Source organism: Caretta caretta, chromosome 28 (assembly GCF_965140235.1).
Source record: "Caretta caretta isolate rCarCar2 chromosome 28, rCarCar1.hap1, whole genome shotgun sequence".
NCBI lineage: Eukaryota > Metazoa > Chordata > Testudines > Cheloniidae > Caretta > Caretta caretta.
In genome coordinates, this window is record NC_134233.1 from 6,613,938 (window position 1) to 6,641,887 (window position 27,950).

A 27,950-nucleotide genomic window follows, 5' to 3' on the forward strand; every position below is an offset into this window, starting at 1 on the left:
AAAAACACCAAACACGCAAGTCTAAGCCTAAAACAGTATGAAACTCAATACAGACAGAAAAGGAGGACTTGGGGCACCTTAGAGACTAACCAATTTATTTGAGCATAAGCTTTCGTGAGCTACAGCTCACTTCATCGGATGCATACTGTATGCATCCGATGAAGTGAGCTGTAGCTCACGAAAGCTTATGCTCAAATAAAGTGGTTAGTCTCTAAGGTGCCAGAAGTACTCCTTTTCTTTTTGCGAATACAGACTAACACGGCTGTTACTCTGAAACCTGTCAATACAGATAAAATCTCACCCTCAGAGATCTTCCAATAAACTTCTTTCACAGACTAGACTTATTTCTTGTCTGGGCCCAATCTTTTCCCCTGGTATAGTCCTTGTTCCAGCTCAGGTGGTAGCTAGGGGATTTCTCATGACTGCAGCCATCTTTGTTCTGATCCACCCCCTTATATAGCTTTGGCACAAGGCAGGAATCTTTTGTCTCTCTCCTGGGGAAAAGCCCCAGGTTTAAGAGGGATTCCTGTACCAGGTGACATGGTCATATGTCCTGTGAGACCCCAAGCCTTCATTCTTCCAGGCCTGACTCACAGGAAGGCTTGCAAGTAGACAGAGCCATCTACAATCAATTGTCCTGGTTAATGGGAGCCATCAAGATTCCAAACCACCATTAATGGCCCACACTTTGCATAATTACAACAGGACCTCAGAGTTATATTTCATATTTCTAGTTTCAGATACAAGAATGATACATTCATACAGATAGGATGAAAACACACAGTAGATTATAAGCTTTGTAATGATACCTTACAAGAGACCCTTTGCAGGAAGCATATTCCAATTACATAATATTCACACTCATTAGCATATTTTCATAAAATCATATGGAATGCAATGTCACAGCAGGGAAAGGGTTTCACTGGGGCACCTGGGAGCAGTTGAGTTTCATGTTCAGGTTTTGGTATGAATTCCTCCAGGTTTCTCGTAACCACACAGGGACCTTAGTGGAAGGTGCTTGCAGGATGGCTTCAGCCACAACAGTGGCTGCCCTCACAGCAGTGGCAGCCACAGTGAGGTCCCCCTTTGGCTTTGTCCGAATGAAGGTCAATGTACCACTGGGTGAAACAGGCTGATTTTAGGGAGCTTCCTCTGAAGGTGAGCAACTGTCCCCAGAACTTACTGACAGGAGCTTTAAAGTATTTGCAAATGTGCATGGCTGGCATGTGCAAAGCAAAGGCTGCCCAGGGGCGCTGTGTCAGGCTATGGCGCCACTTGAGACTATGGACCACTTTCTGGTGGCTTGTTTTTTACCCAGCAGGTCTGGGGACTCCTGGCTCCACGAGGGGCAACTTGCCCACTGGCCTTGCAACCTGGAGGCAAAAGATCTTGTGCTCTTATGAAAAGCACTGGGGGGTTGTTGTGTCTCTTAGATAACGGCAGACACTGTGCATGGAAGCGGGAGCCGTGTCTCTCTGCCTCCATCTTTAAGTGAATTTGCTGACTTGGGTTTCCTTTCTGAGGCATGATGTGTGGAGCGTTTGGCACTTTTGCTCCTTGAGTGCTCTCTCCTGCAGCAGTGCAAAGCGTGCTCTACCCAGAGCCGGAAAGAAATCCACCTTCGGTGTTTGCTGCTCACCCAGGGCCTGCTTTTCTTGGAGGGAGCAGATTGTAGGCCCAGGCTCAGACCGCCCCCATTCTGGTTACTGCTGCAGCTGTTGGGGCTAGTTCCTGTAGCGGGAGGCATGTGAGAGCTGTGGTACTGGAGTGGTGTTGAAGGAGCATGTATCTGCAGTGCCTGGGGGTACTCCATGCCTTTCCCAGACAGCAGGCGCTTGTGTGTAGCCAGTTTCTGGGAAGCTTGGGTGAAGCTCAGAGTTGGGGCCTGAATTTTCATTCCACTAAGGGGAGGAGCTTTACCTTTAGATCCCTTCAAACAAGATCCACAACCTCAGCTGGCCCTTACCAGGGTGAGCCAGATGAGGGCCCTGGCTATGCCTGGATAGGACATTAAATGCCTAGCAAGTTCCACCTACTCATATATACCCCCCCCCCCATTCAGTGATCCCTCCCTTGGCTACATGGCCCTCACACACACACACTCCCCAAAAGCCTGCCTGGGGCACAAGAACTTCATCAAGGGCTGACAACAGGGTTTTTTTTTCTTTACTAGTTTTTGCTAATTCCCTCTTAAAAGCTCTTTGAACTATTTGCATCACGTGGTCTCTCGGGTCCCCTAGGTAGGTTGCCCGTTTTTCTCTTTTGTAGCTCACCATTCTTTGGGATTAATCCTCTGCTCCATTCTATCAACAACTTTATTCTGCATGTTGTGGGAGCATCTGTCCCTCCTATCAGGAATGTCATTAGCTCCAGGGGACAGGGGTGACCTAAACTAGCTCCATTGAGATAAAATTACTTCGCCCTTATCTCCACTCGGATTTCCCATGGCCTTAGCTAGCTTGATGTAAAACCACAACTATTCCTGCAGAAGAGACATAGCATGTGTATAGTGGCGGGGGGGGGGGGGGGCGGGGAGGGTCTAGTAGGTTTACTCAGAATCTCACCAGTGCTCCATCAGTTTTCCTTGTCTAAACAACCCCGGAGCGTCTCATTTCTACTGTTGCTTCCACTGCAAAGTGATTGTTAGAATCACCAAGTCACCTTTGGGCACTGATTCCCTCATTCCCATTTGTTCTCACATTCATAGATTATCAGGGTTGGAAGGGACCTCAGGAGGTCATCTAGTCCAACTCCCTGCTCAAAGCAGGACCAATCCCCAATTTTTGCCCCAGATCCCTAAACGGCCCCCTCAGGGACTGAACTCACAACCCTGGGTTTAACAGGCCAATGCTCAAACCTCTGAGCTATCCCTCCCCATTTGCATTGCCATGGATTGTGCTGAATATCAGCTATTTTTTGCGCCATTTTCTCACTTACAATATATTTGATTATAGCAGATTCTTTGACACTCAAAGACAATTGGGTGTGTGGGAGGGATTCCCCCCTTTCCCATCATCCCAGCAGTGTTTCCTTCTGTCTCAGCTGTGCAGAGTTTATCTTCTTCACATTCTATCCCTCCACTTCCCATAGTTTCCCAAGACACAGTGTTCTGAGCTCTCCATGCTTGGGAATCATGGTTTGATTTCTTTGATCCTACATCAGACTCATTAGGTTTGGAGGTGAGTTACAGACCTAGAAGGAGAATGTTTAATTGGATCTAAAACCATGTGATCATTCTTTGTTTAAACCCCATATTTCATCTATAGGCAAAGCCACCTCCTGTCTTTTTCCTTTTGAGTTGGGATTGTTTTTGGATGGGAAGGCTGGTTGTTTTTTCACATTATGATGATGCTAAAACTTCCTAAATCACATGACTCAGTAACTGTCAGATAGCGTGGAGTGAAGCAGGTTTCAAAGGATGAGAGGAGAAGATGATGGGAGAATCTGTTGTCCTGATTCTGAGTCATCAGGTGTATCCTGCTCTGGAATTTAACTTTCTGTGAAACCAAAAGGTTCTTACCCCTCGGTGAGAGGTGGTTTTTTCTCTCTCTCCTGAAGGCCGTTTTGTTACATAAATGGACATTAGTTTTGTTTGACAGAATGCAACAGATTTCCTGGGGAATTTGAGCCAAATGGTAAAATAGACTCTATTTTTTTTCTTTTTCCTTTTGCTATTTTCCCACCCTGCCATGATGACATGGAGAAAGTCCAAGTGCAGTTCAGTCAACAAGAGAGAATACTCCAAGTTATTGGACATGCTAACAAAGGAATAGTAGCGTGGTTAAATCTCTGCTCTGACATTGTGATCTCCAGCAGACTCCAAACTGTGCAACTAACTGAAGCAAGTTCAGATGATCACAGTGGTGTTCAATTGTTCAGGTCAATATTGTCTCAGACGATCCATGGAGAGAATTCCAAAGTAAGAGGCATGGAAGGGTGCAAAATCCCCTTGTATTTGGTTCTCAAACTGGTTGTGTCCCAGGCCCTACTGGAGGTTACTCCTGAAGATCTCGCCTGGCTAACCTGGTGAATTAGGAAATGTTGTCCCAAACTACGCAGATGTGGAGGAAAGAGAAGTGGTGCTTTGCTGAACTCACCCTTTCTAGTTGCTGCAATTGTGTATAAAACGAAATCAGTGTTGAATGTGAGACAGCTGCAGAAAAATAACTTTTTTCTCATAGAAACCCCATCTCTGGTAACTCAGTGAGACTCGGATACAGGGCTGTAATCTGGTTCCTAATTTAGATCAATGACATCATCTTGAAGAAATAAACTGGGCATGTTTGAGAGGCCATTCTTCACTACAATTACCCAGATTTTGGGTGGTCTGGTAAAGGATTCTACCACGGAGAAGTGTAAATTTACCCTGACCAAGGCAAAGGATTTGCAAGAACTCAGGTAGAAATAACAGGCACGCACTTGTTCATTTTCACCACAGAGAAGAAGCTGGGGTGCACTATGACCCAGGTCAAACTGTTTTTGGAACACCACGGCTGCTACTCTGAAAACTGCCTAGTACAGTGGCACTGATTACATCCCCAAAGGACGCCAGGGTTAGATTGGGAACAATTGTCCTCTACCATTGAGATCCAAAGTTCCATGAGGCAAAGTGAGAAATGGTTGATGCCTTCAGAGGACGTTCCTTCCCCATGGATCCCAGTCTGGCTGCCTGGTCGGACAACAAGGACTTTTGTGCTGTGGAAGGGATGGTAACCAATGAAGGAATGAATGGGTCAGGCACAGAATTCAGACTGCAACATTTACAAATCTTGTGTCCTGATTCTATGCTTTTGTCTCTTAATTTTGCTCCTATGTCTTATCCATTTTGACCTCTTCTCCTCCACCTCCTGCAATTTTGGAAGATTACAAAGTGTGAAAAAAAGTACAGGCTGTAATTGCAAACCTGCCCTCCTAGGAGACCTTTTCTACCAACATTTATGGCAGAAGACCCAGAGATAAATGAACTATCAGAAGTGGAATGAATCTATATTGGGGTAAACTGTAAGGCTCACTTGGTCTCAACTGGGATTTCAAAGGAAACTAACACATATCATAGAATCATAGAAGATCAGGGTTGGAAGGTACCTCAGGAGGTCATCTAGTCCAACCCCCTGCTCAAAGCAGGACCAATCCCCAAGTAAATCATCCCAGCCAGGGCTTTGTCAAGCCTGACCTTAAAAACTTCTAAGGAAGGAGATTCCACCATCTCCCCAGGTAACGCATTCCAGTGCTTCACCACCCTCCTAGTGAAAAAGTTTTTCCTAATGTCTAACCTAAACCTCCCCCACTGCAACTTGAGACCATTGCTCCTTGTTCTGTCACCTGCCACCACTAAGAATAGCCTAGACCCATCCTCTTTGGAACCCCCTTTCAGGTAGTTGAAAGCAGCTATCAAATCCCCCCTCACTCTTCTCTTCTGCAGACTAAATAAGCCCAGTTCCCTCAGCCTGTCCTTGTAAGTCATGTGCTCCAGCCCCCTAATAATTTTTGTTGCCCTCAGCTGGATGTTTTCCAATTTTTCCACATCCTTCTTGTAGTGTGGGGCCCAAAACTGGAGACAGTACTCCAGATGACGCCTCACCAATACCGAATAGGGGGGAATGATCACGTCCCTCGATCTGCTGGCAATGTTCCTACTTATACAGATCAAAATGCCATTAGTCTTCTTGGCAACAAGGGCACACTGTTGACTCATCTCCAGCTTCTCATCCACTGTCACCCCTAGGTCCTTTTCCGCAGAACTGCTGCCGAGCCACTCAGTCCCTAGTTTGTAGCGGTGCATGGGATTCTTCCACCCTAAATTCAGGACCCTGCACTTGTCCTTGTTGAACCTCATCAGATTTCTTTTGGCCCAATCCTCTAATTTGTCTAGGTCCCTCTGTATCCTATCCCTGCCCTCCAGCGTATCTACCACTCCTCCCAGTTTAGTGTCATCTACAAACTTGCTGAGAGTGCAATCCACACCATCCTCCAGACCATTTATGAAGATATTGAACAAAACCGGCCCCAGTGCCGACCCTTGGGGCACTCCACTTGATACCGGCTGCCAACTAGGTAGTGTCTGTGGGAGGGGAAATAAAAAAGCCCCTCTGCCCCCCCCCCCCCCCATTGCAAACCCTGGGGTCTCAGTCCCACTGGGGTAACTGTAACCCCCTGTGCCAGGTTTTGCCCTCTGTCAGCGCCTCACCCCGAGCTTCTCTCCTGCTCCTCCCCACCAGCCCTGATTTTGCCTTTAGCCCCTCTCCTAACCCTGCCTCCAGCTGCTTGACCCCCCGACCAGTCAATTTCCGGCCCCTGCTCAGACCCTGGGCACCCCCCTGCTCCCATTCGCCCCTTGGCCCCTTAAGGGCAGGGGGAAGGGCAGTGGCTTCAGCACAAGGACTGAGCATGCTCAGGACACCGTAAGTCGCACACGCCTATGGGGGGCAGTTTACTGCGCTACACCGGCCCCCGGCCCCGCCCCCGGGGCTCGCTCCGGTACCTGGGGGCTGCAGCTCCGCAGCGGGGCGGGCAGGGCCCGGGCCGGGCCTGGGGGCCCTGAATGAAGGTCTCCCCGGCACAGAGCCTTCGGCGCAGCCGCGAGCGATCTCTGCCTCTGCGCATGCCCGACTCTCCCCCGCACGATTTGCGCATGCCCAGAGCCGGGACACACACAAAACGCTCCGACGGCGCCGCACGAGCTAGAGAGAGCCGCAGCAACCCGCAGCCCTTCCACTACTCGGCCCCCTCCTAACGTCACTTCCGCTCCTGGGAGAGTCAGGAACTACATCTCCCAGCCTGCCCCGGGGGGCGCTTCCTCCCTCTCCAGCCCAGGTAAGGGAGGGCCCCGGGGTCAGCCTGACTCTCCCCGAGTCTCTCATCCCCGCGCAGACGCCCCCGACCCACGCCCCTCCCCCACCCGCCGCCTCTCAGACCCGCCGCGCCCGGAGCCCCCCGGCGCCCTCCCGCCTCTCAGGCGACCTCTCCCGCCCCTGGGCCCGGCCGCTGCGCTGCGCTGCGCTGCGGGGGGAGCCGGGGAGCGCGGGCCGGGGCTGCTCGCTGGGCGGCCGGAGCCTCAGCCCCGGGGCCCGGGCAGCGCCCCTAGGACCGGCCCCGCCCCCCTTGGCCAGCGCCGGGGCCCCCGAGGCGGCGACCGGCCCGGCGGCCGGGGAGACCCGCCCAGCGGCTGGCCCTGGGGCCGGGGGTCTCCTGCCCGAGGGGCGCGTCCCGGGGGTCGGGCAGCGGGTCGCGGTCACTTGCGCCCCCCGCGTGGCTCCGCGCCTGGCCGGGGAGCGGCCCCGGAGCGCGACCCGCCCGTCCCCGGCCGCGGAGCCCTGCGAGCGAGCCCGGGCCGGGGCCGCGCTGGTGCTTCCCCCGGAGCCTGGTGTACCCCAGGCCGGGGGCTGGAGGAGCCGCTGGCCCCGGGAGGACCCCGCCGCGTGCCCCCAGGTGGGCGCGCCCCCCGGCGGAGAGCCCCCGGTGCCGGGAGCCCGGCCCCCCGGCCGCCCCGGCTTCCCGCCGCGCCCCGGGGCCGGCTCGGCTTTGCTCCCCTCGCCTCAGACAGCCCGGCTCCCCTCGCGGGGTCCCCCCTGCTGCCACGGCCCCGGGCCGAGTCCGAGAGAGGCCGTCTCCTGCGGGGCCCAAGCAGCACGGGGCTGTGACGGGTCGGTGCGGAGGGAGCAGTTCCTGCCCCTCCCTCCCGTCTGCCTTTCAGAGCTTGCCCCGTTTTCTCTCTCATTCCCCAGTGCTCATGTGACAGCCTCAGATCTGGGAAGTGTGACCTGCAGCGAATTTTATTTCTGTGGGAAATTGTCCTGAATCATTCCCCAAATGAGAAGGGGCTTAATGGGTGCAGCTTGCCGAGCCCTGAGACCCAGCTGCCTCTGGGGCGGGATGGGGTGGCCATTCTGTGCCAGCACCAAAGCAAGGAGGGAAGAAAACCCACTGGAGACTGTCCAGCCCAAGGTTACGCAGTCCTGGCTACTGCTGCCCCCAACTGCCCAACACAGCTCCCCCCCCCAGCCGCCAGTCACCTGCCTGCCCCTGCTGCTGCCTCCTCCCCGCTGCCAGGGAGTTTTCCTGCTCCATACTCCCCTCACCTACCCTCTTAAAGTACCTCCCCAAAGGGCTCCCTGCTGCCCATGTGAATGGTGTGTGTGTGTGGGGGGGGAATTATTACTGTCTGTTTAATGAACTTCCATATACAATCCCATCAAAGTGTCCAACTACTCTCACTTAACAGAAAATCTCTTCAGATCTGGGTGCTTTTATCTCATTATCAAATATTTCTTTTTAGACCTATTTCTTCCCCAGTTCTCCAAGATAGATCTAAAATATCCTGTGTGCAGTGCTGTAGTAGCCATGGTGGTCGCAGGATATTGGAGGCTGCCCCCTTGATTTATATACAGATGTTCCGTGTTATTCTCCATCCCATTCCTTATGAATCTGCACGTGTTAGCTTTTTTGCTGGCAGCTGTGCATTGAGTGGAGCTTTTCATTGATCTGTCTACCGCAACATGCAGATCCCTTTCTTGAGTTATGTAGCTGATAATATGTTCTGCTGATGCCACTAGGTGTAATGCATGTTCATAGGGGTTTCTCTCCTACTAATGTTGGGGTGTCCTTCTCCTATAGGTTAGTGTATTAATGATCTCATCTTGGGGTCAAATGTGTCAATTCGTTGCTCCTGTGGTCAGACATCTGCGGCTGTTCTGTCGAAAAGCCGGTGTTAGCTCATGTTCCTCTGGTTGGCTGATGTCTTTACGGACGAAATTCCCGCTTAGATACTCTGTTTCCAGTTCTCCAAATCTTAGGGGTGACTGTTAGGACATTTGTCTGTGTCAAAGTTCATAGGCCTCAAGCCTTATGCTAACCGTTCAAACCAATATCGTACAGGATACAGGCCTGTAGGTTCCTGGCATTACTGCTGCATAAAATAAATGCTAAAGCTGGATCTAGGGGCTACATTTGATAAATGATAGTTTGAAACATTTGAAAAATGATAGTTAATTTACCCCACAAAGTGTATAAGTAGCTGCAGTTTTTTCTCTCCGATGTGCATTGTTTTGCATTTAGAAAGACAAGGTGGGTGAGGTAATATCTTTTATTGGACCCACTTCACTTGGTGAGAGAGACAAATCTTTGAGCTACACACAGATCTCTTCTTTAGGAGAGTGGCCTAAAAAATTGTTGTCCTTTCTCTCTAGCTATCTATTTCTAATTTAATATTCCCTGAGATTTTTTCCATGTCTTACTACTAATAAAATAGTAACATAAAATATCCTCAGATTTTGATGTTTTCTCCAATTTTTGAATATATTTAGAAAAGTTTTGCAGATATTTCCTATTTTCTCTCAATTGTCAAATAACAATATGAAATTCACTCTCATTTTACCTCTTTACCTACTATTGACGATTGATATAAAATCCCTCACGTTTTTCTGCTTTCCTTTCTAGTTTGTGAAAATCGATCAAAAATTCTCCAGATTTCTAGCCTTTTCTTTTTAATGACTTAACATGGATATCAGCTGCCAGATTTTTGTCTTTTTCCATGTAATTATCAAATATCTGTTAAAAGGCATCTTGCGTTTGGAGACGTTCCCATGTTTAGTTGCAGCAAGTTCTCCTGCTTTGGAGGAAATTTGTTGCCTTAGTCATTCTCCATCCTGCCGGTTGCAGGGAGTTAAAGGGTCAACTTTCTCCTCTCATTTGAGACTCATTTCTTTCCCCCTTTATCTTCATTAAAATTTTTGCTGATGAAAGTGACTTGCCCCATATTTAATACACATCAAAGCCAGAGTGTCTCCCAGCTGCTCACAGGACAGTTGGCTGGACCCTTTTCTTTTCCTCAGGGGGCACAGGATGAGGGCTCAGTTGTGCCGATCTCCTTGCTGCCCAGGCTGTACCCAGAGTGGCTGAGAACCTCCATGCTACTGTATTAGCCCCTCAATTTCCCCTCACCATGTTCACCGGCAGTATTCCAAACCCCCATGATGAACGGTCTCCATGGTGTAATAAAATGACCAAACATTTCCTCAGAATAGAAACATAGAACTGTAGAGCTGGAATGACCCATGAGAGGTCATCTAGTCCAGCCCCCAACACTGAGGTGTTTGTCCAACCTGTCCTTAAAAACCTCCAATGATGGTGATTCCACAACCTCCCTTGGTAACCTATTCCAGTACTGAACTAGCCTTCGTCACAACTGAGTCACAAGGCTGGCTCAGATTCAATTTGTGATCTACTATAACCCCAAGATCCTTTTGAGTAGTACTGCCCCCTAGCCAGTTAGTCCCCCGTTTGTAGTTGTGTTTTGGATTTTCCTTCCCTAAAATGTAGTACTTTGCAGGGTGGATAAAAATCAATAATTTTTTTTAAATATTGGATTTTTTTATTTAAATCAGATTTTTTTTGATAAAATGCTTTTTGAGGAAAAAACCATCTAAAATAGATAAATTATAGCTCAAAGATATCTTGTCATGGAATAGGGATTATAAATTTTAATTCTATAGTATGAAACAATATATTCATGTAAAGTTTAAGAAAAGTTTTGTAAATGAGTTCCAATAGTTTATGGATTAGGGACCCAATCTTATGGGGTTCCAGGGGCTTCTGTATCGGTTATTGAGGTTAATCTTTCTATCTACCCAATAGGGCTCGGTGCTCAGTTTAGAAGATGCCATCAGAGATGGTTAGTTTTGCAATTCTCAAACTCTGGATTTGTGTCTCCAGAGATAACATGCTTGTTAACAGCAAAAATGTTTTAAAATAAATAATATATAGAGGTGAGAAATAACAGACCTCAACCTTATTGTACCTCTGCAAATTTGTGTACACAGAGTCAATCCGTTACCTCTCTCTAAAAGTGCAAAGTTTCAAAAAGTTCAATGAATAGAAGATTGTTGGAGGCGGAATTGATCTGGACAAGGGGAAGTCGTCTGAAGATAAATGTGAGAAGGGAGGGACAGGCGGCAGAAACAAAAGTGAAACTGTTTGAGCAGCATATTCCAGAAGTCTTGAGGTCTTTCTGACTGTAGCCTTCATTGATTTGAGATCGACCATACCATTCTCTCACTAGAAGGGAAAACCTTATAATGGCAGCAGGCCGTAAAGGAGACCCAGTTTGGGAATATTTTAATGAAGTTCCTCTGTCTGTGGGTAAGACAGGCATGGGTGCAAAATGCAAACAGTGCAACAAAGAAATGCAAGGCCTAGTTGCCCGAATGAAACAACAACGCAGCTTCCTCCTGAGAAGGAACACTTCTCATGATGAAGATGTCATAGGATCTTGGCTATCTTGAGAACCCCTTCGTGCATGGGCAGGGTGGGCGTAGAGGTCAAGAAGACATTGAAGAGGGTGTCCCCTCCTGCTCTGCCATCTCCTGCACTTCCAGCCCCAAGGTCTCGGCCACGTGCTGAAGTAGGGCTTGATGCTCACTAAAGTTATCCAGTGGGCTAGCCCTCGAAGGTCCTGCGACCGCTTTGTCTGGGCTGGGGGAGGTCCCGGGGTGTCGACTGCCATGGGGATGGAGGCAAAAGGGTGGGCACGGGTTGTGTCTGTGACCAACAAGAAGGACAAACAAGGTCACACCTCCTTGACTCCCCAGAACAAAGAGGCCGAAAGGCTCGACTTATTTGGGAGAAAAGTTTATTCTACCACCAGCTACAATATTGGGTGGCAAACCATCAGGCCCTGTTGGGCAGATATAACGTTAACCTCTGGGATGGTCTCAAAAAGTTCCAGAAATCTTTCCCACAAAGTGTAGCCCAAGAGTTTGGCACCCTGGTGGAGGAGGGTACCGCGGTGGCCAGATGCTCCCTGTAGATGGCATGGGATGCGGTGGACTCAGCAGCTCGAGTGGTCGCATCAGTGGTTGTTATGCAGCTCCTGGCTCCAAACAGCGGGCTTCTCCCAGGAGATGCAGGCTTCAATTCAAGACCCACCCCTTCGACAGGGTTGGTCTTTTCTCCTAGCAGATGGACATCAGGCTGCATGGGTTGAAGGACACTAGAGCTACCCTTTCCTCGTTGGGCATGCATACGCCACAGTCTGCTAGAAAGTACTTCCGGCTGCCCCAGCCGCCAAGACTCTGGCAGCCCCATCAGGGCTCTGCAATACGAAGGGATGCTAGTTTTAGTTGTTGAAGGCCTTGCTTGTGCAACCTGCTCCTGCCAAACATCTAGGGGGGCCAAAAATGCTCATTTTGAGGGTGCGCCTGAGAGCAACACCCCAGTCAGCCACCTGGATCCTTCCTGCCTTTTCCTCAACCGCCTCTCTCCCTACCGTTAGGCCTGGTTGCAGGTTACCTTGGACTGCTGGGTCCTGAACGTAATGGCTCAGGGCTATACCCTGCAATTTTTGGCTGCCCCTCCCTCCCACGTCCCTGTCCCTTTTCAGGGACCCTTCTCACTAGAAACTCCTCATTCAGGAGGTTGAAAAGCTTGGACTTGGGGGCTGTGGAGGAAGTTCCCTGGGAAATGTAAGGAAGAGGATTCTACTCCCGCTACTTCCTAATCCTGAAGGTCAAAGGGGGCCCAAGACCCATCCTAGACCTGACTCGCCTCAACAAGTTTTTCAAGAAGTTGAAGTTTCACATGGTCTCTCTGGCCTCCATCATCCCTTCCCTGGATCCAGGAGACTGGTATGCAACTCTCGACTTAAAGGATGCTTACTTTGATGTCTACATATTCCTGGGACACAGGTGTTTCCTGTGTTTCATGGTGGCCGGGTGCCACTTCCAGTTCACAGCGCTGCCCTTTGTCCTGTCCTTGGCTCCCAGAGTGTTCACAAAATGCGTGACGCCAGTGGCAGCTTACCTGACAGTTCGAGGAGTCCAGATCTTCCTGTATCTCGACGACTAGCTCATCAAGGACAGGTCTCTGGGGCAGGTGCGAAGGAGCCTCGATCTGGTATGCTCCACCTACAGTGACCTGGGTCTGCTAATAAACACAGAAAAGTTCACGTTGATGCCAGTCCAATGCATAGAAGTTATTGGAGCGGTTCTTGACGACTCACAAGCTAGGGCCTGCTTTCCAGAGGTGCATTTTTGGGCCATGTTGGACCTGATTTCCCACGTAAAGAGCCACCTGCTCATCACAGCCCACACATGCCTGCGACTGATGGGCCACATGGCCGCGTACATGTACATGGTCAGCCATGCTCGACTGCATCTGCAGCCTCTGTAAGCATGGCTGGCCTTGGTCTATAACCCCAGCAGGCACGCCCTGAATCGAGTGGTCACGGTGCCGAGCCATGACCTCTCATCCCTGGACTGGTGGGTGGATACGAAGTCGGTTCTGCAAGGAGTTCCCTTGATGATCCCATCCCTGTCGCTCACCCTGGTCTCAGACGTGCAGGTCCTGATGGACAATACCACCGCAATGTATTACATCAACAAGCAGGGTGGTGCCAGGTCTTCGGCCCTTTGTTGGGAGGTGTTCAACCTCTGGGACTTTTGTGTGCAGCATGCCATTCATCTGGTAGCCACCCACCTGCCTGGAACCAAGAACGACCTGGCAGATCACCTCAGCAGGACCTTCTCGTCTCACCACGAATGGTCAATCTATCTGGAGGTGAACAACCTAATCCCCCACAGGTGGACCTGTTTGCATTCAGGAAGAACAGAAAGTGCCGTGTGTTCTGTTCCCAGCAGGGAAGGGACAAAAGTTCCCTGTGAGTCGCCTTCTTGATTCAGTGGTCAGGAGCGCTGATGTATGCCTTCACGCTGGTGCCTTAAATCCACAAGGTCCTGCTAAAGATGAGGCAAGACAAAGCAAATGTCATCCTCATACTCCCCGCATGGCCTCGTCAACACTGGTTTGGCATGCTGTTGAGTCTTTCAGTGGCCACCCTGCTGCAACTGCCTCTTTTTTGCTGGATCTGTAGTCCCAGAACCACACCAATCTGCTGTATCTGTACCTGGTGATGCTTCACCTGACAGCTTGGCTTCTGCGTGGCTAAGTAGGGACAAATGTCAGTGCTCCGAGGGTGTCCAGCAGGAAACCCTCCACTTTGCCACGTAGGTAGCCACAGTGAAAGCGGTTCATGTGTTGGGCCTCTGATTGACACATTTGTGCTGAAGAGGCCCTGCTGCAGCACATCCTGGACCTTTGCTGCACCTTAAGACCCAGGGCCTGTCGCTATCTTTCTTCAGGATACATCTGGTGGGCATTTCGTCATTCCACCCTCTGTTTCAAGGTAGGACCTGGGGATTAGAGTGGCTGAGAAGCTGAATAAGAGTCAGAAGTGTGCCCTTGTTGCCAAGAAGGCTAATGGCATATTGGGCTGCATTAGTAGGAGTATTGCCAGCAGATTGAGGGAAGTAATTATTCCCCTCTGTTCGGCACTGGTGAGGCCACATCTGGAGTATTGCATCCAGTTTTGCCCCCACCCCCACCCCCCAACTACAGAAAGGTTGTGGACAAATTGGAGAGAGTCCAGCGGAGGGCAACGAGAAAGATTGGGGGGCTGGGGCACATGACTTACAAGGAGAGGCTGAGGGAACTGGGATTGTTTAGTCTGCAGAAGACAGAGTGAGGGGGGATTTGATAGCAGCCTTCAACTACCTGGAGGGGGGTTCCAAAGAGGATGGAGCTCAGCTGTTCCTAGTGATGACAGAACGAGGAGTAATGGTCTCTAGTTGCAGTGAGGGAGGTCTAGGTTGGATATTTGGAAACACTATTTCACTAAAAGGGTGGTGAAGCACTGGAATGGGTTACCTTGGCAGGTGGTGGAATCTCCATCCTTAAAGGTTTTTAAGGCCTGGCTTGACAAAGCCCTGGCTGGGATGACTTAGTTGGTGTTGGACTAGATGACCTCCTGAAGTCTTTTCCAACCCTTTTTAAAAAAAAAAAAAAAAAAAAAAAAGGATGGTCTTCGCCCATTCCATGACAGCGTGCAGTTCTTGAAAGGTCTGGAGCGCCTCTACCCTCATGTCTGTGACCTGGTCTCCCCTTGGGACCTGAATCTTGTGCTGTCAAGGCTCATGGGTCCCCGCTTTGAACCCTTTGCTTCCTGCTCCCTCCTGCTTCTCTCCTTGAAGATCTCCTTGGTCGCTATAACTTTGGCCCGTAGAGTGTCTGTCTGACATCAAGACGCTCACATTGGAGCTGCCTTATATGGTCTTCTATAAGGACAAGGTTCAGCTGCGTCTCCACCCGTCTTTTCTACCCAAGCTTGTCTCCCAGTTTCATACTGGTCAAGACATATACTTACTGGCTTTTTGTTCAAAGCCTCATGCGATGGATGAGGAATGCAGGCTGCATACCCTGGACGTCAGATGGGCGCTGGCCTTCTATATAGATAGAACAAAGCTGTTCTGAAAGTCAATGCAGTTGTTCATTGCTGTCGCAGACAGGATTGAGGGTTGCCCAGTGTCTGCCCAGAGAATCTTGTCTTTGATCATGGCCTGCATCCACTATCTTATGAACTGGCGAAAGTGCCCCTGATGACTATCATGATGGCTCGTTCCACTAAGGTGCAGCCATCATCAGAAGCCTTCCTGGTGTAGGTGCTGATCCAAGAAATGTGTCTGGCTGCAACCTGGTGAGATAATGCAATGTTTATTGGGGATCGTTTCCAATCAAGCATATTCCAAAGCCCTTCACACCAGTCAGGCGTATCTCTATACGCCCATAGAGTCTGTTTCCCAGTGTCCCGTTCCCAGCTCTGACATGGCAGAGCCTTGCCTGCGTCTCTGTTCCCGTTTTCTCCCCCCCTTAACAAACATGATTCCAATTTCCCTTCCCCCCCATTTAACACCAGTTTATATAGTAATGTTCTCAGCTATACCTTAACCAGTCATTTTACTGAAATTTAACTAACCAATCCTAACCTATTGTAACATAATTCACTAACCAATTATATCCCACTACCCTAATTAACTTACCCCTACCATAATTAATTGTACAGCAGACAGAAACAATTAGAGAACCAGACAGATTAACAATAGAAAAGTGGGGGCCATAAAGATAAAACAGTAGAGAAATGAGGGTTTCACAACCATTGATAAGTGATTTCTTGCTAGCTAGGATGCTATCAAATTAAGTTTTCTTTATCTTAATATCTGTTTTTTTAACTAGTGGTGATGGGCACTATTAGGACAGGATCGTCTTCCTAACAGCCCAATACCACCTTATTTCAGTGTGACTGGTTTTGGATGTGACAATGTGACCGTACGCTTCCCGGCTTATGGCTGCCCCTGCGGCTTAGCCAAAGGCCTTAGCCTAAGAACAAGGCCTCAGACCATCCTAGTGAGAAGGCCCATACACAGGCGGACTGTGATTTTGATTCTTTGTTTTTATACCCCTGTAACTAGCTGAGTGATAAAAATACAGTTAAGTTCTTAAAGTATAGGCTTTACAGGCAGTTTTGAATATCTATATTCTAATAGTGGGTTCTACCCCTTCCCCCCATTCTGTGTCTGTCTTGTCTATTTAGATTGTAAATTCTTCAGGGCACAGGCCATCTTCTATTCTGTGTTTGTACTCTGCTCAGCACAGTGGGGACCCCCTAGTTAGTTAGGTACTAAGATAATGAATATGATTTATAATAACAACTTTCCTGCCACTGTGAGCCAAGGAAGCAGGCGTTGGGATGTTACTATTTAAAAATAAGCTGGGGTTAAAACCATGAAATATTCCTTGTGACAAGTATCCAACACTTTCGACTGACCTCCCTTGTTTTCTTTGCCTTGAGTAGGGTTTTTCCAGTTTCCAAACCTGATGTGAACTCGCAGCTGGAACGAGGGGGAGAGCCGTGGGTCCCAGACCTCCAGGGCTCTGAAAAAGAAGTGCTCTCAAGAGCTGCCTGCACAGGTAGGGAATTGGTTAAACCAATTCAAAAACTGTTTGGGAATGCAGGAAATATTTGGGATGCCCTACAAAGACCTTGTGAGCTCTCCAAGTTCAGGATTGTTCCCAGCAGGTGTGGAATCATAATGGCAGAAGTCACTCATGGCTTCCCACCTATTCTGACTGACAACTGGCAGTAGGTCCCTCCCCGATCTCACTTTCCCCTGAGTGTTCTGGTGAGATGCGGAGCAAAACTGATCCCTTCCTCTCTCCTCTGGGGAAGGGTTTGGGAAAAATCCTCCCCTGATAGGTTTGATCTCTCCCGCACACGTTTTGGTTTGTTCATCCCTTCTACCATTCCTGTCTCTGAGATTTCCTTTCTCTCTGGCGCAGGGAGTGACCTATGTCTGGATTCTCTCTGTCTCCCATCAGGTGGTGGGATGGTGAGTGAGAACGAGGAGGAGAAACCCCAGCAGGAAGATGCTGAGCCACTAGAACCACGTGGGACGTTATCAGGAAGACCCAAAGGGAATGTTTCCGGGAGTTGTGCACGCCCAGAAAAAGCAAAAGCCTGTGAGATGCAGCAGAGGCCAGAGGAAAACTTGAGTAGCCTCTCAGACCTTATTACACGCGAGAGCATCAACTTGGAAGAGACACGCTACACATGCCATGCGTGTGGGAAAATCTTCAATGGGAGCTCAGACCTTTTCACACATCAGAGAATCCACAGAGGAGAGAGACCCTACATGTGCTCTGAATGTGGGAAAAGCTTCAGTCGGAGCTCTGCCCTTATCACACACTGTAGAATCCACACAGGAGAAACGCCCTACATATGTACTGAGTGTGGGAAACACTTCAGTTGGAGCTCAAACCTTATCAAACATCAGAGAATCCACACCGGTGAGAAACCTTATGGATGCTCTGAGTGTGGGAAACGGTTCACTGACAGTTCAACCCTCGTCTCACATCAGCGAATCCACACAGGAGAGACGCCCTATACGTGCTCTGAGTGCGGGAAAACCTTCAATCAGAGCTCAAACCTTAATAGACATCAGAAAATCCACACGGGAGAGACACCTTTCACGTGCTCTGAGTGCGGGAAAAGCTTCAGTTATAGCTCAAACCTTATCATACATCAGCGAATCCACACAGGAGAGATGCCCTACACGTGCTCTGAATGTGGGAAAAGCTTCAATCGGAGCTCAAACCTTATCACACATTGTAGAATCCACACGGGAGAGACGCCCTACACATGCTCTGAGTGCGGGAAAAGCTTCAATCAGCACTCTCACCTTATCAGACATCGTAGAATCCACACAGGAGAGACCCCCTACGTGTGCTCTGAGTGTGGGAAATGCTTCAGTCGGAGCTCACACCTTATCACGCATCGGAGAATCCACACAGGAGAGATGCCCTACACATGCTCTGAATGTGGGAAAAGCTTCAATCACAGCTCAAACCTTATTAGACATCAGAAAATCCATATGAGAGAGAACTGTAATAAATGCCTGGACTAGGGCTGGCCAAAGATTTTTTTTTTTTTTTTTGAAATCACATTTGCTAATTCGCACTTAGTGATCTTTGCACCATCTTCACTGTGGTCTCTCAGCTCCCCCAGAGGAGTTGCCTGCTTCTGCCTTTTGCAGCTCACCCTTCTTTGTGATCTTTTCTATCAACTCCTTTCCTTTTGAGTCATAGGAGTGTGTCTCCAGCCAGGAATGTTCGTCAGCTCCAGGTGGGAGAGAGAGTTTGGAGCCCAACAAGCTACACTGAGGCAAAAATTACCTGTGCCCTACATCCACTAGGACTGTACATGGTGTTGGCTGCTCAAGTTAGTGATCTTGGTGTAAAAAGACAATTATAGTTGTAGAGCAGATACAGCCCAGGTGCAGTGGTTGGCATTAGCTTTCCCCTTGACCTGACCTAAACTCCATCACTTTTCCGAGTCTAAACAAACCCTGAGCATCCCACTTATACTGTTCCCCCATTTCAAAGCAATTGTTAGTCATCAAGTTCTCCCTTCAGGAACAAATTCTTTCATTCCCAGTTGCTCTGATGTTGCTTCAGGTTGTGCTGGAGAGCAGATATTTTTACCACCATTTTCCTCACTTAAAATATATTTTAACTATAACAAAGAGCAGGAACAGGGCAGGGATAGGGAAAAATGTAATTTCCCCTCTGTAACAACAGAAGAAGATAGGGTAAGTCAGAGGGATTCCCTTATTCACAATACCAATCCCCCTGTTGTTCAATTGGTTAGGTCAATATTTTTTCTAAAGGGCTGGGAGGAGGATTCCCTAGTAAATGACTTGGGACTAAGCAAAATACCCATGCATTTGGCTCCCAAAGCAGTTGTGGCCCAGGCCCTGCAGGAGATGGCTCCTGAAGATAGCTCCTTCCTAATCAGGTGCATGTTGCCTATTATTTGGGAAATGCAATCCCTAGCTAGATAGAGATGGGGGAAAAATGGAAGTAATGTTTCTGTTCAGCTCACCCCTGGGAGATGCTGCAAATGTGTAGAAAATGAAATCCATGTTGAATGTGATAGAGCTGCAGAAAGATACCTGTTTTTAATAGATTCCTGACTTTTGGTGTTTTACAGGGATTCTAAGACGCACCTGAATTTAATCCCTAATTTAAATCTGTGCCACCAGATTAAAGAAATAAAAGGGCATATTTGGGGGAGTTATACCTCACTATCACTACTGATATGTTGTGTGGTTGGTGAAGAATTCTACAACAGAGAAGTGTAAAATTACTCCAAGTAAGGTCAATGATTTGACAAGAACTCAGGTAGAAATTGCAGGTACGCATGGTTGATTTTCACCCCAGAAATGGAAGCTATGGTGACCTGTGGCCCAGGTAAACTAGTTTTAGAACGCTGCTCCCTAGTTAAGTACTATTGATCATGGTCCTAAAGGATGCCATGATTAAATTGGGAACAGCTGTCTTTTACCATTTGGATCCAAAGGTTCGCGAAGCACAGAGAGAAACAGCTGATTCCTTCAGAGCCGTTCCATGCCTTTGGGTCCCAATCTGACTGCCTTGTTGGACAAGAAGCATTTCCATGCTGGGCAAATGATGGTAGCCAATGGGGGAGTGTATCAGATTCCAAGTTCAGACTGCAGGCTACATGAATGCTGAGTCCTGACTCTGGGGTTTGGTCTCTTAGTTTTGCTCTTAATCTAGTGCATTTGTATCATTTCACTTCCTGCTACTGTGAAAGATTAGAAAGTGTGAAAATAGAGCACAGGTGGTTTTTCTCATGATGCAACCTTCCCAAATAGTGTGAGACCCGGGGAGGCATGAACTCACAAAAATGGAAGGCTCCTAGATTATTGTAGAATGTGACTTCACACAAAGCTCACTGGGTGGAAATGGGAATTAAGAGAAAACTGCCCTATAGGTTTATATTTTGTAATCTTTGAATAAGTTGTTACCAGTGACAAATTAAACATGAAGTTAATTAGTGTAATGTAAGAGGCTGATTATGTGATAACTTTGTGTTACAGTATAATTCAGCTTTTCTTCTAGTTCTCACCCTGCCCCCTCCTACTATATAGGAAATGGTAGCTAATCCTGGAATTAAAGCCTCACTCCAAAGGAATTAGAGTGGGGGAATATGTGAGTGAAATAGTATTTATGAGAATAGAGACCCAGGATAGACTGTAATTAATTCTATTTAAAATGGAATTTATTTTAATAAATTTTAAAATAAATCTTCCATTAAAAGAGGAAATTACTTGAGACAAGATGTGAACCTTTTATCCAGTGAGAGGGTAACAGCCACAGACTTCCCCAGGTCTCTTGTTTGCAAAGCAAAGATGTCACATCAGGCAGGAGATGTCAAAATCTAAAATGGTGATGGTAGCTTTCCTGGTTTTTTGTTTTTGGTTGGTTTTTAATTTAATTTTTTTGTTTTAGCAACCAGGCCCCTTTTCCTTTAGAGCACAACGCTTTAACTCTCAGGCCTGGCTCTGGAAACCTCCTCAGAACTGGCCTTGTGTTGCTTTCATGTTTAATATCTTTGGGGTTCACACATCCACACTACATGCGGTTCACAGCAACAGATACTTTGAGAAACCTACTGCGTTAAGTGGACCTTTTCCAAACTGACATTGGACCAAAGTCTGCCTCAATTCAGCTGGATTGGGACACATCTGTATCAAAGGAATGGTTCACACCTGATTTGCCCAGGGACCTCGGGGGAGGTGTGGTAAAATAGGATAAGTAGGAGTCAACAACAATAAAGATAAGGGTGAAAGACCCTCACCTTGCAGGTCAACAAACCTGTTCTGTTCAATCCCTCTGATGCATCTGTCACTGGTCACTCTCCAGCAGCACACTAGGCTCCATGGACCATTGGTCTGACCCAGTATGACCAGTCTTGCGTTCTTATGTTAAGTAAGTCCTCTATGGCCTTGTCTACGCTGGCAAGTTTCTGCACAGGAAAGGAGCTTTCTGCAGTGTAACTTCGGAGTTCTACAAACTGCCAAGCCACTTAGTGCTCAGAAAGTGTGCAGTTGCAGCACTATAAAAAAAGCCACCCCGACGAGCGGCGTAGAGCTGTCTGCACCAGGGCTACACCGCCGCGGGGCCATTGTAGACACCCTGGTGGATTGCAGTGCTGCAATTGGCCTCCAGGAGGTGTCCCACAATCCCTGTTCTCGCCTCTCTGGTCATTTGTTTGAACTCTACTGCCCTGCCCTCAGTGACCAACCGTGAAACCCCCCCCCCCCTTAAATTCCTTGGGAATTTTGAAAGTCCCCTTCCTGTTTGCTCAGTGACTCATGCAGTGGTCTCAGCGCATCTTTCCAGGTGACCATGCCTGCTCCGTGCACCAGGTGATCCTCCACTTGGAGCAACGCCGAGCTGCTGAACCTCATCACCGTTTGGGGAGTGGAGGCTGTCCAGTCCCAGCTGTGCTGCAGCCGTAGGAATTATGATAACAGACAGATTTCATGATGCACGAGAGAAAGGGGCCATGACTGGGACACACTGCATTGCAGGGTCAAAGTGAAGGAGCTGTGGAACGCCTACCACAAAGCACAGGAGACAACCCCCTCCCCCGGTGCTGTGCCCAAAAGCTCCCAGTTCTACAAAGAGCTGGATGCGATATGCGGTGGTGACCCCTCCTCCACTGCGAAGGCCACTGTGGATACTTCGGTGGCCCACATGCTAATAGAGAGTGGACCGAGCCAGGAGGAGGAAATCTTGGATGAGGATGTGGAGGGGGAGGGGGACCCTGAGGCAGAGGATGACTCGGAGGTCAGAGATGCATGCAGTCAGGACTACTTCTCGACCCCAGAGGAGGCTAGCAAGTCACAGCTGTCAGAGCTTGGTGAAGTACAAACAGGAGAGGAGGCCTCTGGTAAGTGGCTTTGATTTTGGGAATCACTGAAGTGAGTTGTTGGGGGCAGGAGGGTTGCAGAAAGCAGGCTTGTGTCTGTATGATGTGCATACCACCACATGCCTAATCTGAGCAGTGGAATAGGGTGTTGATTGACTCTCTCGCTTCACAGGAATCTGCCCCAGATATCTCCATGAAACTCTAAGAGATAGGGGAAAGCCGATTGCTGCAGAGGAGCACTCGGATCGGACAGAGACTTCTCTTAGAGGAGAGTCTAGTGATAGAGATTTTCTAGGTTTTAGTCAGGAGGAGAGGATGGAAGAGGATAAAGTATGGGCCAGATCAGACTAGAAACATTCTTATAGAAAAGAATCTGACACATCAATAAAGGGCAGACAAATAAACAGTGACAAGTCTTTAAAGTGCTTGTATACAAATGCTAGAAGTCTAAATAATAAGATGAGTGAACTAGAGTGCCTCGTGTTAAAGGAGGATATTGATATAATAGGCATCACAGAAACCTGGAAGAGTGAGGACAATCAATAGGACATAATCATTCCAGGGTACAAAATATATCGGAAGGACAGAACAGGTCATGGGGGGGAGGGGGGGGAGTGGCACTATATGTGAAAGAAAATGTAGAATCAAATAAAGTAAAAATCTTTAAATGAATCCACATGTTCCATGGAATCTCTATGGATAGTAATTCCATGCTCTAATAAGAATATAACAGAAGGGATCTATTATCGACCACCTGACCAGGACAGTGATGGTGATTATGAAATGCTAAGGGTGATTAGAGAGGCTACCAAAATAAAGAACTCAATAATAGTGGGGGATTTCAATTATCCCATATTGACTGGGTACATGTCACCTCAGGACAAAACGCAGAGACAAAATTTCTTGATACTTTAAATGACTGCTTCTTGAACCAGCTGGTACAGGAACCCACAAGGGGAGAGGCAACTCTCAATTTAGTCCTGAGTGGAGTGCAGGATGTGGTCCAAGAGGTAACTATAACAGGACCGCTTGGAAATAGTGACCATAATATAATAACATTTAACATTCCTGTGGTGGGAAGAACACCTCAGCAGCCCAACACTGTGGCATTTAATTTCAGAAAGGGGAACTATGCAAAAATGAGGAGGTTAGTTAAACAGAAATTAAAAGGCACAGTGACTAGAGTGAAATCCCTGCAAGCTGCATGGACACTTTTCAAAGACACCATAATAGAGGCCCAACTTAAATGTATATCCTCAATTAAAAAACACAGTAAAAGAATTTAAAAAGAGCCACCTTGGCTTAACAATCATGTAAAAGAAACAGTGAGAGATAAAAAGCCATCTTTTAAAAAGTGGAAGTCAAATCCTAGTGATGTAAATAAAAAGGAGCATAAACACTGCCAAATTAAGTGGGATGTATAAGTAGGGGCATTGCCAGCAGATTGAGGGACGTGATTGTTCCCCTCTATTCGACATTGGTGAGGCCTCATCTGGAGTACTGTGTCCAGTTTTGGGTCCCACACTACAAGAAGGATGTGGAAAAATTGGAGAGAGTCCAGCAGAGGGCAACAAAAATTATTAGGGGACTGGAACACATGACTTATGAGGAGAGGCTGAGGGAATTAGGATTGTTTAGTCTACAGAAGAGGAGAATGAGGGGAGATTTGATAGCTGCTTTCAACTACCTGAAAGGTGGTTCCAAAGAGGATGGATCTAGACTATTCTCAGTGGTAGCAGATGACAGGACAAGGAGTAATGGTCTCAAGTTGCAGTGGGGGAGATTTAGGTTGGATATTAGGAAAAACTTTTTCACTAGGAGGGTGGTGAAACACTGGAATGCATTACCTAGGGAGGTGGTGGAATCTCCTTCCTTAGAGGTTTTTAAGGTCAGGCTTGACAAAGCCCTGGCTGGGATGATTTAATTGGGGATCGGTCCTGCTTTGAGCAGGGGGTTGGACTAGATGACCTCCTGAGATCCCTTCCAGCCCTGATGTTCTATGATTCTAAGTGTAAAAATGTAATAAAAAAAGCCAAAAGGGTAATAACAAAATGTTTTTTTTTAGTACATCAGAAGCAGGAAGCCTGCTAAACAATCAGTGGGGCCCTTGGACGATCAAGGTACAAAAGGAGCACTTAAAGACGATAAAGTCATGGCGGAGAAACTAAATTAATTCTTTGCTTCAGTCTTCACGGCTGAGGATCTTAGGGAGATTCCCAAACCTGAACCGTCCTTTGTAGGTGACAAATCTGAGGCATTGTCACAGATTGAAGTGTCGTTAGAGGAGGTTTTGGAATTAATTGATCAACTTAACAGTATCAAGTCACCGGGACCAGATGATATTCACCCAAGAGTTCTGAAAGAACTCAATTGTGAAATTGCGAAACTATTAACAATTGTAACTTGTCTTTTAAATCAGCTTCTGTACCCAATTAGTGGAAGATAGCTAATGTAATGTCAATATTTAAAAGGGGTTCTAGAGGTGCTCCTGGAAATTACAGACCGGTAAGTCTAACATCAGTACCAGGAAAATTAGTTGAAACAATAGTAAAGAATAAAATTGTCAGACACATAGAAGAACATAAATTGTTGGGCAAAAGTCAACATGGTTTCTGTAAAGGGAGATCATGTCTTACTAATCTCTTAGAGTTCTTTGAAGGGAGCAACAAACATGTGGACAAGGGGGATCCAGTGGACATAGTGTATTTAGATTTCCAGAAAGCCTTTGAGAAGGTCCCTCACCAAAGGTTCTTATGTAAATTAAGTTGTCATGGGATAAGAGGGAAGATCCTTTCATGGACTGAGAACTGATTAAAAGACAGGGAGCAAAGGATAGGAATAAATGGTAAATTTTCAGAATGGAGAGGGGTAACTGGTGGTGTTCCCTAAGGGTCAGTCCAAGGACCAATCCTATTCAACTTATTCATAAATGATCTGGAGAAAGGGGTAAACAGTGAGGTGGCAAAGTTTGCAGATGATACTAAACTGCTCAGGATAGTTAAGACCAAAGCAGCCTGCGAAGAACTTCAAAAAGATCTCACAAAACTAGGTGACTGGGCAACAAAATGGCAAATGTGGATAAATGTAAAGTAATGCACTTTGGAAAAAATACCCCCAACTATACATACAGTATGATGGCGGCTAATTTAGCTACAACTAGTCAGGAAAGAGATCTTGGAGTCATCGTGGATAGTTCTCTGAAGATGTCCATGCAGTGCGCAGCGGCAGTCAAAAAAGTGAACAGGATGTTAGGAATCATTAAAAAGGGGATCGAGAATAAGAAGGAGAATATCTTATTGCCCTTATATAAATCCATGGTATGCCCGCATCTTGAATACTGCTTACAGATGTGGTCTCCTCATCTCAAAAAAGATATACTGGCATTAGAAAAGGTTCAGAGAAGGGCAACTAAAATGATTAGGGGTTTGGAACAGGTCCCATATGAGGAGAAATTAAAGAGGCTAGGAGTTTTCAGCTTGGAAAAGAGGAGACTGGGGAGGATATGATAGAGGTCTATAAAATCATGAGTGGTGTGGAGAAAGTGAATAAGGAAAAGTTATTTACTTGTTCCCATAATATAAGAACTGGGGGCCACCGAATGAAATTAATGGGCAGCAGCTTTAAAACAAATAAAAGGAAGTTCTTCTTCAGACAGTCCACAGTTAACCTGTGGAATTCCTTGCCTGAGGAGGTTGTGAAGGCTAGGACTATAACAGGGTTTAAAAGAGAACTGGATAAATTCATGGAGGTTAAGTCCATTAATGGCTATTAGCCAGGATGGGTAAAAAATGGTGTCCCTAGCCTCTCTTTGTCAGAGGGTGGAGATGGATGGCAGGAGAGAGATCACTAGATCATTACCTGTTAGGTTCACTCCCTCGGGGACACCTGGCATTGGCCACTGTCAGTAGACAGGATCCTGGGCTGGATGGACCTTTGGTCTGACCCCAGTATGGCTATTCTTATGTTCTTATGTACTGGGCAATCTGCTGCTGCAGGTTCTTTGGCAGAGCTGCTTTGTTTCTTGCCCCATTAAGGGTAACTTTCCCGCGCCACTCTGCCGTCACCGAGGGAGGGGCGGAGACCATTGCTGCACACAAGCGAGCCGCATAAGGGCCAGGCCGGATGCTGCAGTCTTGGAGAAGACCCTCCCTTGATTCCCTGCTCACCCTCAGCAGCAAGATATCTTCCATTATGAAAATAGCCTGTGGAAAATATGAGCACATGAATGATTATAAGGCCCCTCCTACAGTGCGGTCTCTCCCCAAGAGCCACGTTCCCAGTGTACAGTATGGTCCTGGAACAGTGATTTCCCCTGCCCCTGCTGTTACCATTTTGGGGGTCTTGTGGTTCATGTGTGCTTGTCTGCGGACAGCCAGTTAGTGATAGGTATGTGCATAGTGGCTGTGTTTTAAATCATTCCGTCAGTGGTCTGTGTTGCAAACAATACTGCTTCTGTAAAATGTTGCATTTTGGCTTCACAGATATGACCTTAGGAGCCCAGCCTCCCTCTTTGTTATCGGCAGCTGAACGGCTGTGCAGAATTAGAAAGCAGCCATGAAGAACTTAAGAGAGCTTTCTGTGTGATGTCACGATGCACTCCACGGCCGAAAAACAAGAATTGAAGGAGTGGCAGAACAGCGAGAAGGGGGACTGAAAGGAGAACGCGGTGCACCAGATCGAAGCCACAGGGTGGTTCTTAAACGTTATGGAGTGCCATTTGGACATGCTCCAGGTGCTACTTGCGCTGCAATCCAAGTAGCTCTGCGCCTGCCCTCCCTTGCAGCCACTGTTGCAAAACTCTTTTCCATGCACCCCCTGACACTGTCAACACACTCTTATCAACCTCCTGGCTCCAGTCTGTACCCGCTGCATTCCACTCCTGCCCCGTCACAGTCCAGCCCTGCGGACTCCCAGTACCCACTCAACACCTGTCTCTCGGCAGTTTATTATTGCTGAAGTACAGTACCCACTGCAATGTACTCCAATGAGCAAGATTGCATGTGATACCTGGACATACACAAATCTTTAACTGTCCTAGGACCTCACCTCCTCATGGGACCCTCCCTTCCCCCATCCCCCACAGTGTTGATGTGGTTTTTGTTTGTTTGTCTCTCTCTTCCAGTGGTTGCTTTTTAATAAAAGAATAGTTTTGGTTTGAAAGCCATCTTCATTCCATTAATTGAAAGCAAACAGAGCCCTGCAAAGCAACAGGCAATTTTCTTAAAGCTTCATAGTGCATTGTCTGCACCAATCACCTCCTAGCATTACAAGCACTGCATTCCTGTGTATAGCAACAAATATTCATGGCTTTCGGCTTCAAATTGCTGCCTCAAGGCATCCACTGCTCCCCTCTAATAGTGCTGATCTCTGGCTGTTCATCTTCAGCCTCCAGGCACTGAGCTTCAGTGGTCCAGCCCTGAGTGAAGCCTTCACCCTTCCCTTCACAAATATTATGGAGAGTACAGTATGCAGCAATAAGCATAGGAATATTGTCATTGGCCAGGTCCAGCCTTCCATATAGGCAGCGCTAGCGGGCCTTTAATTGGGCTAAAGCGAACTCAACAGTCATTCTGCACTTGCTGAGCCTGTTGAACCGCTCCTTGCTGCCGTCAAGGTGCCCCGTGTATGGCTTCATAAGCCACAGCATTAAAGGGTAGGCGGGGTCTCCCTGCGTTAATGGCTGTGAAATGCCCACAGTGATCCACAAGTTCCTGGAGAACCATAGATAAATACCCCTTGTGATTAATATACTTGGTAGTTAGGTGGTCTGGTGCCAGAATTGGAATATGTGTGCCATTTATCACCCTCCACAGTTAGGGAACCCCATTTG

At 47.7% G+C, this 27,950-nt stretch overlaps 2 protein-coding genes and 1 long non-coding RNA gene across 4 annotated transcripts in view; 2 read left to right on the forward strand and 1 right to left on the reverse strand.

The window, feature by feature from the left end:
• Positions 1 to 27,950, forward strand: part of LOC125629204 (uncharacterized) — a 570,105-nt gene that overhangs the window by 172,788 nt on the left and 369,367 nt on the right. The gene's annotated exons all lie outside the window — the stretch shown is intronic.
• Positions 697 to 6,714, reverse strand: LOC142070377 (uncharacterized). The gene is made up of 2 exons (XR_012666334.1): positions 6,482 to 6,714; positions 697 to 4,847 (listed from the first exon to the last, which is right to left on the reverse strand). It is a non-coding gene; the product is annotated as an uncharacterized LOC142070377 (long non-coding RNA).
• LOC125629195 (uncharacterized) lies at positions 6,696 to 27,280 on the forward strand. Of its 2 annotated transcripts, none has more exons than XM_075124143.1 (4): positions 6,696 to 6,813; positions 16,679 to 16,794; positions 17,164 to 22,141; positions 26,602 to 27,280. In XM_075124143.1, exon 3 carries the CDS (start codon positions 17,211 to 17,213, stop codon positions 18,285 to 18,287), a length of 1,077 nt encoding a protein of 358 aa, XP_074980244.1. In that variant the 5' UTR covers positions 6,696 to 6,813; positions 16,679 to 16,794; positions 17,164 to 17,210; the 3' UTR covers positions 18,288 to 22,141; positions 26,602 to 27,280. The 2 variants fall into 2 exon arrangements, with proteins under 2 accessions (XP_074980244.1, XP_048690475.2); XM_048834518.2 differs by having other exon boundaries at positions 17,203 to 22,141.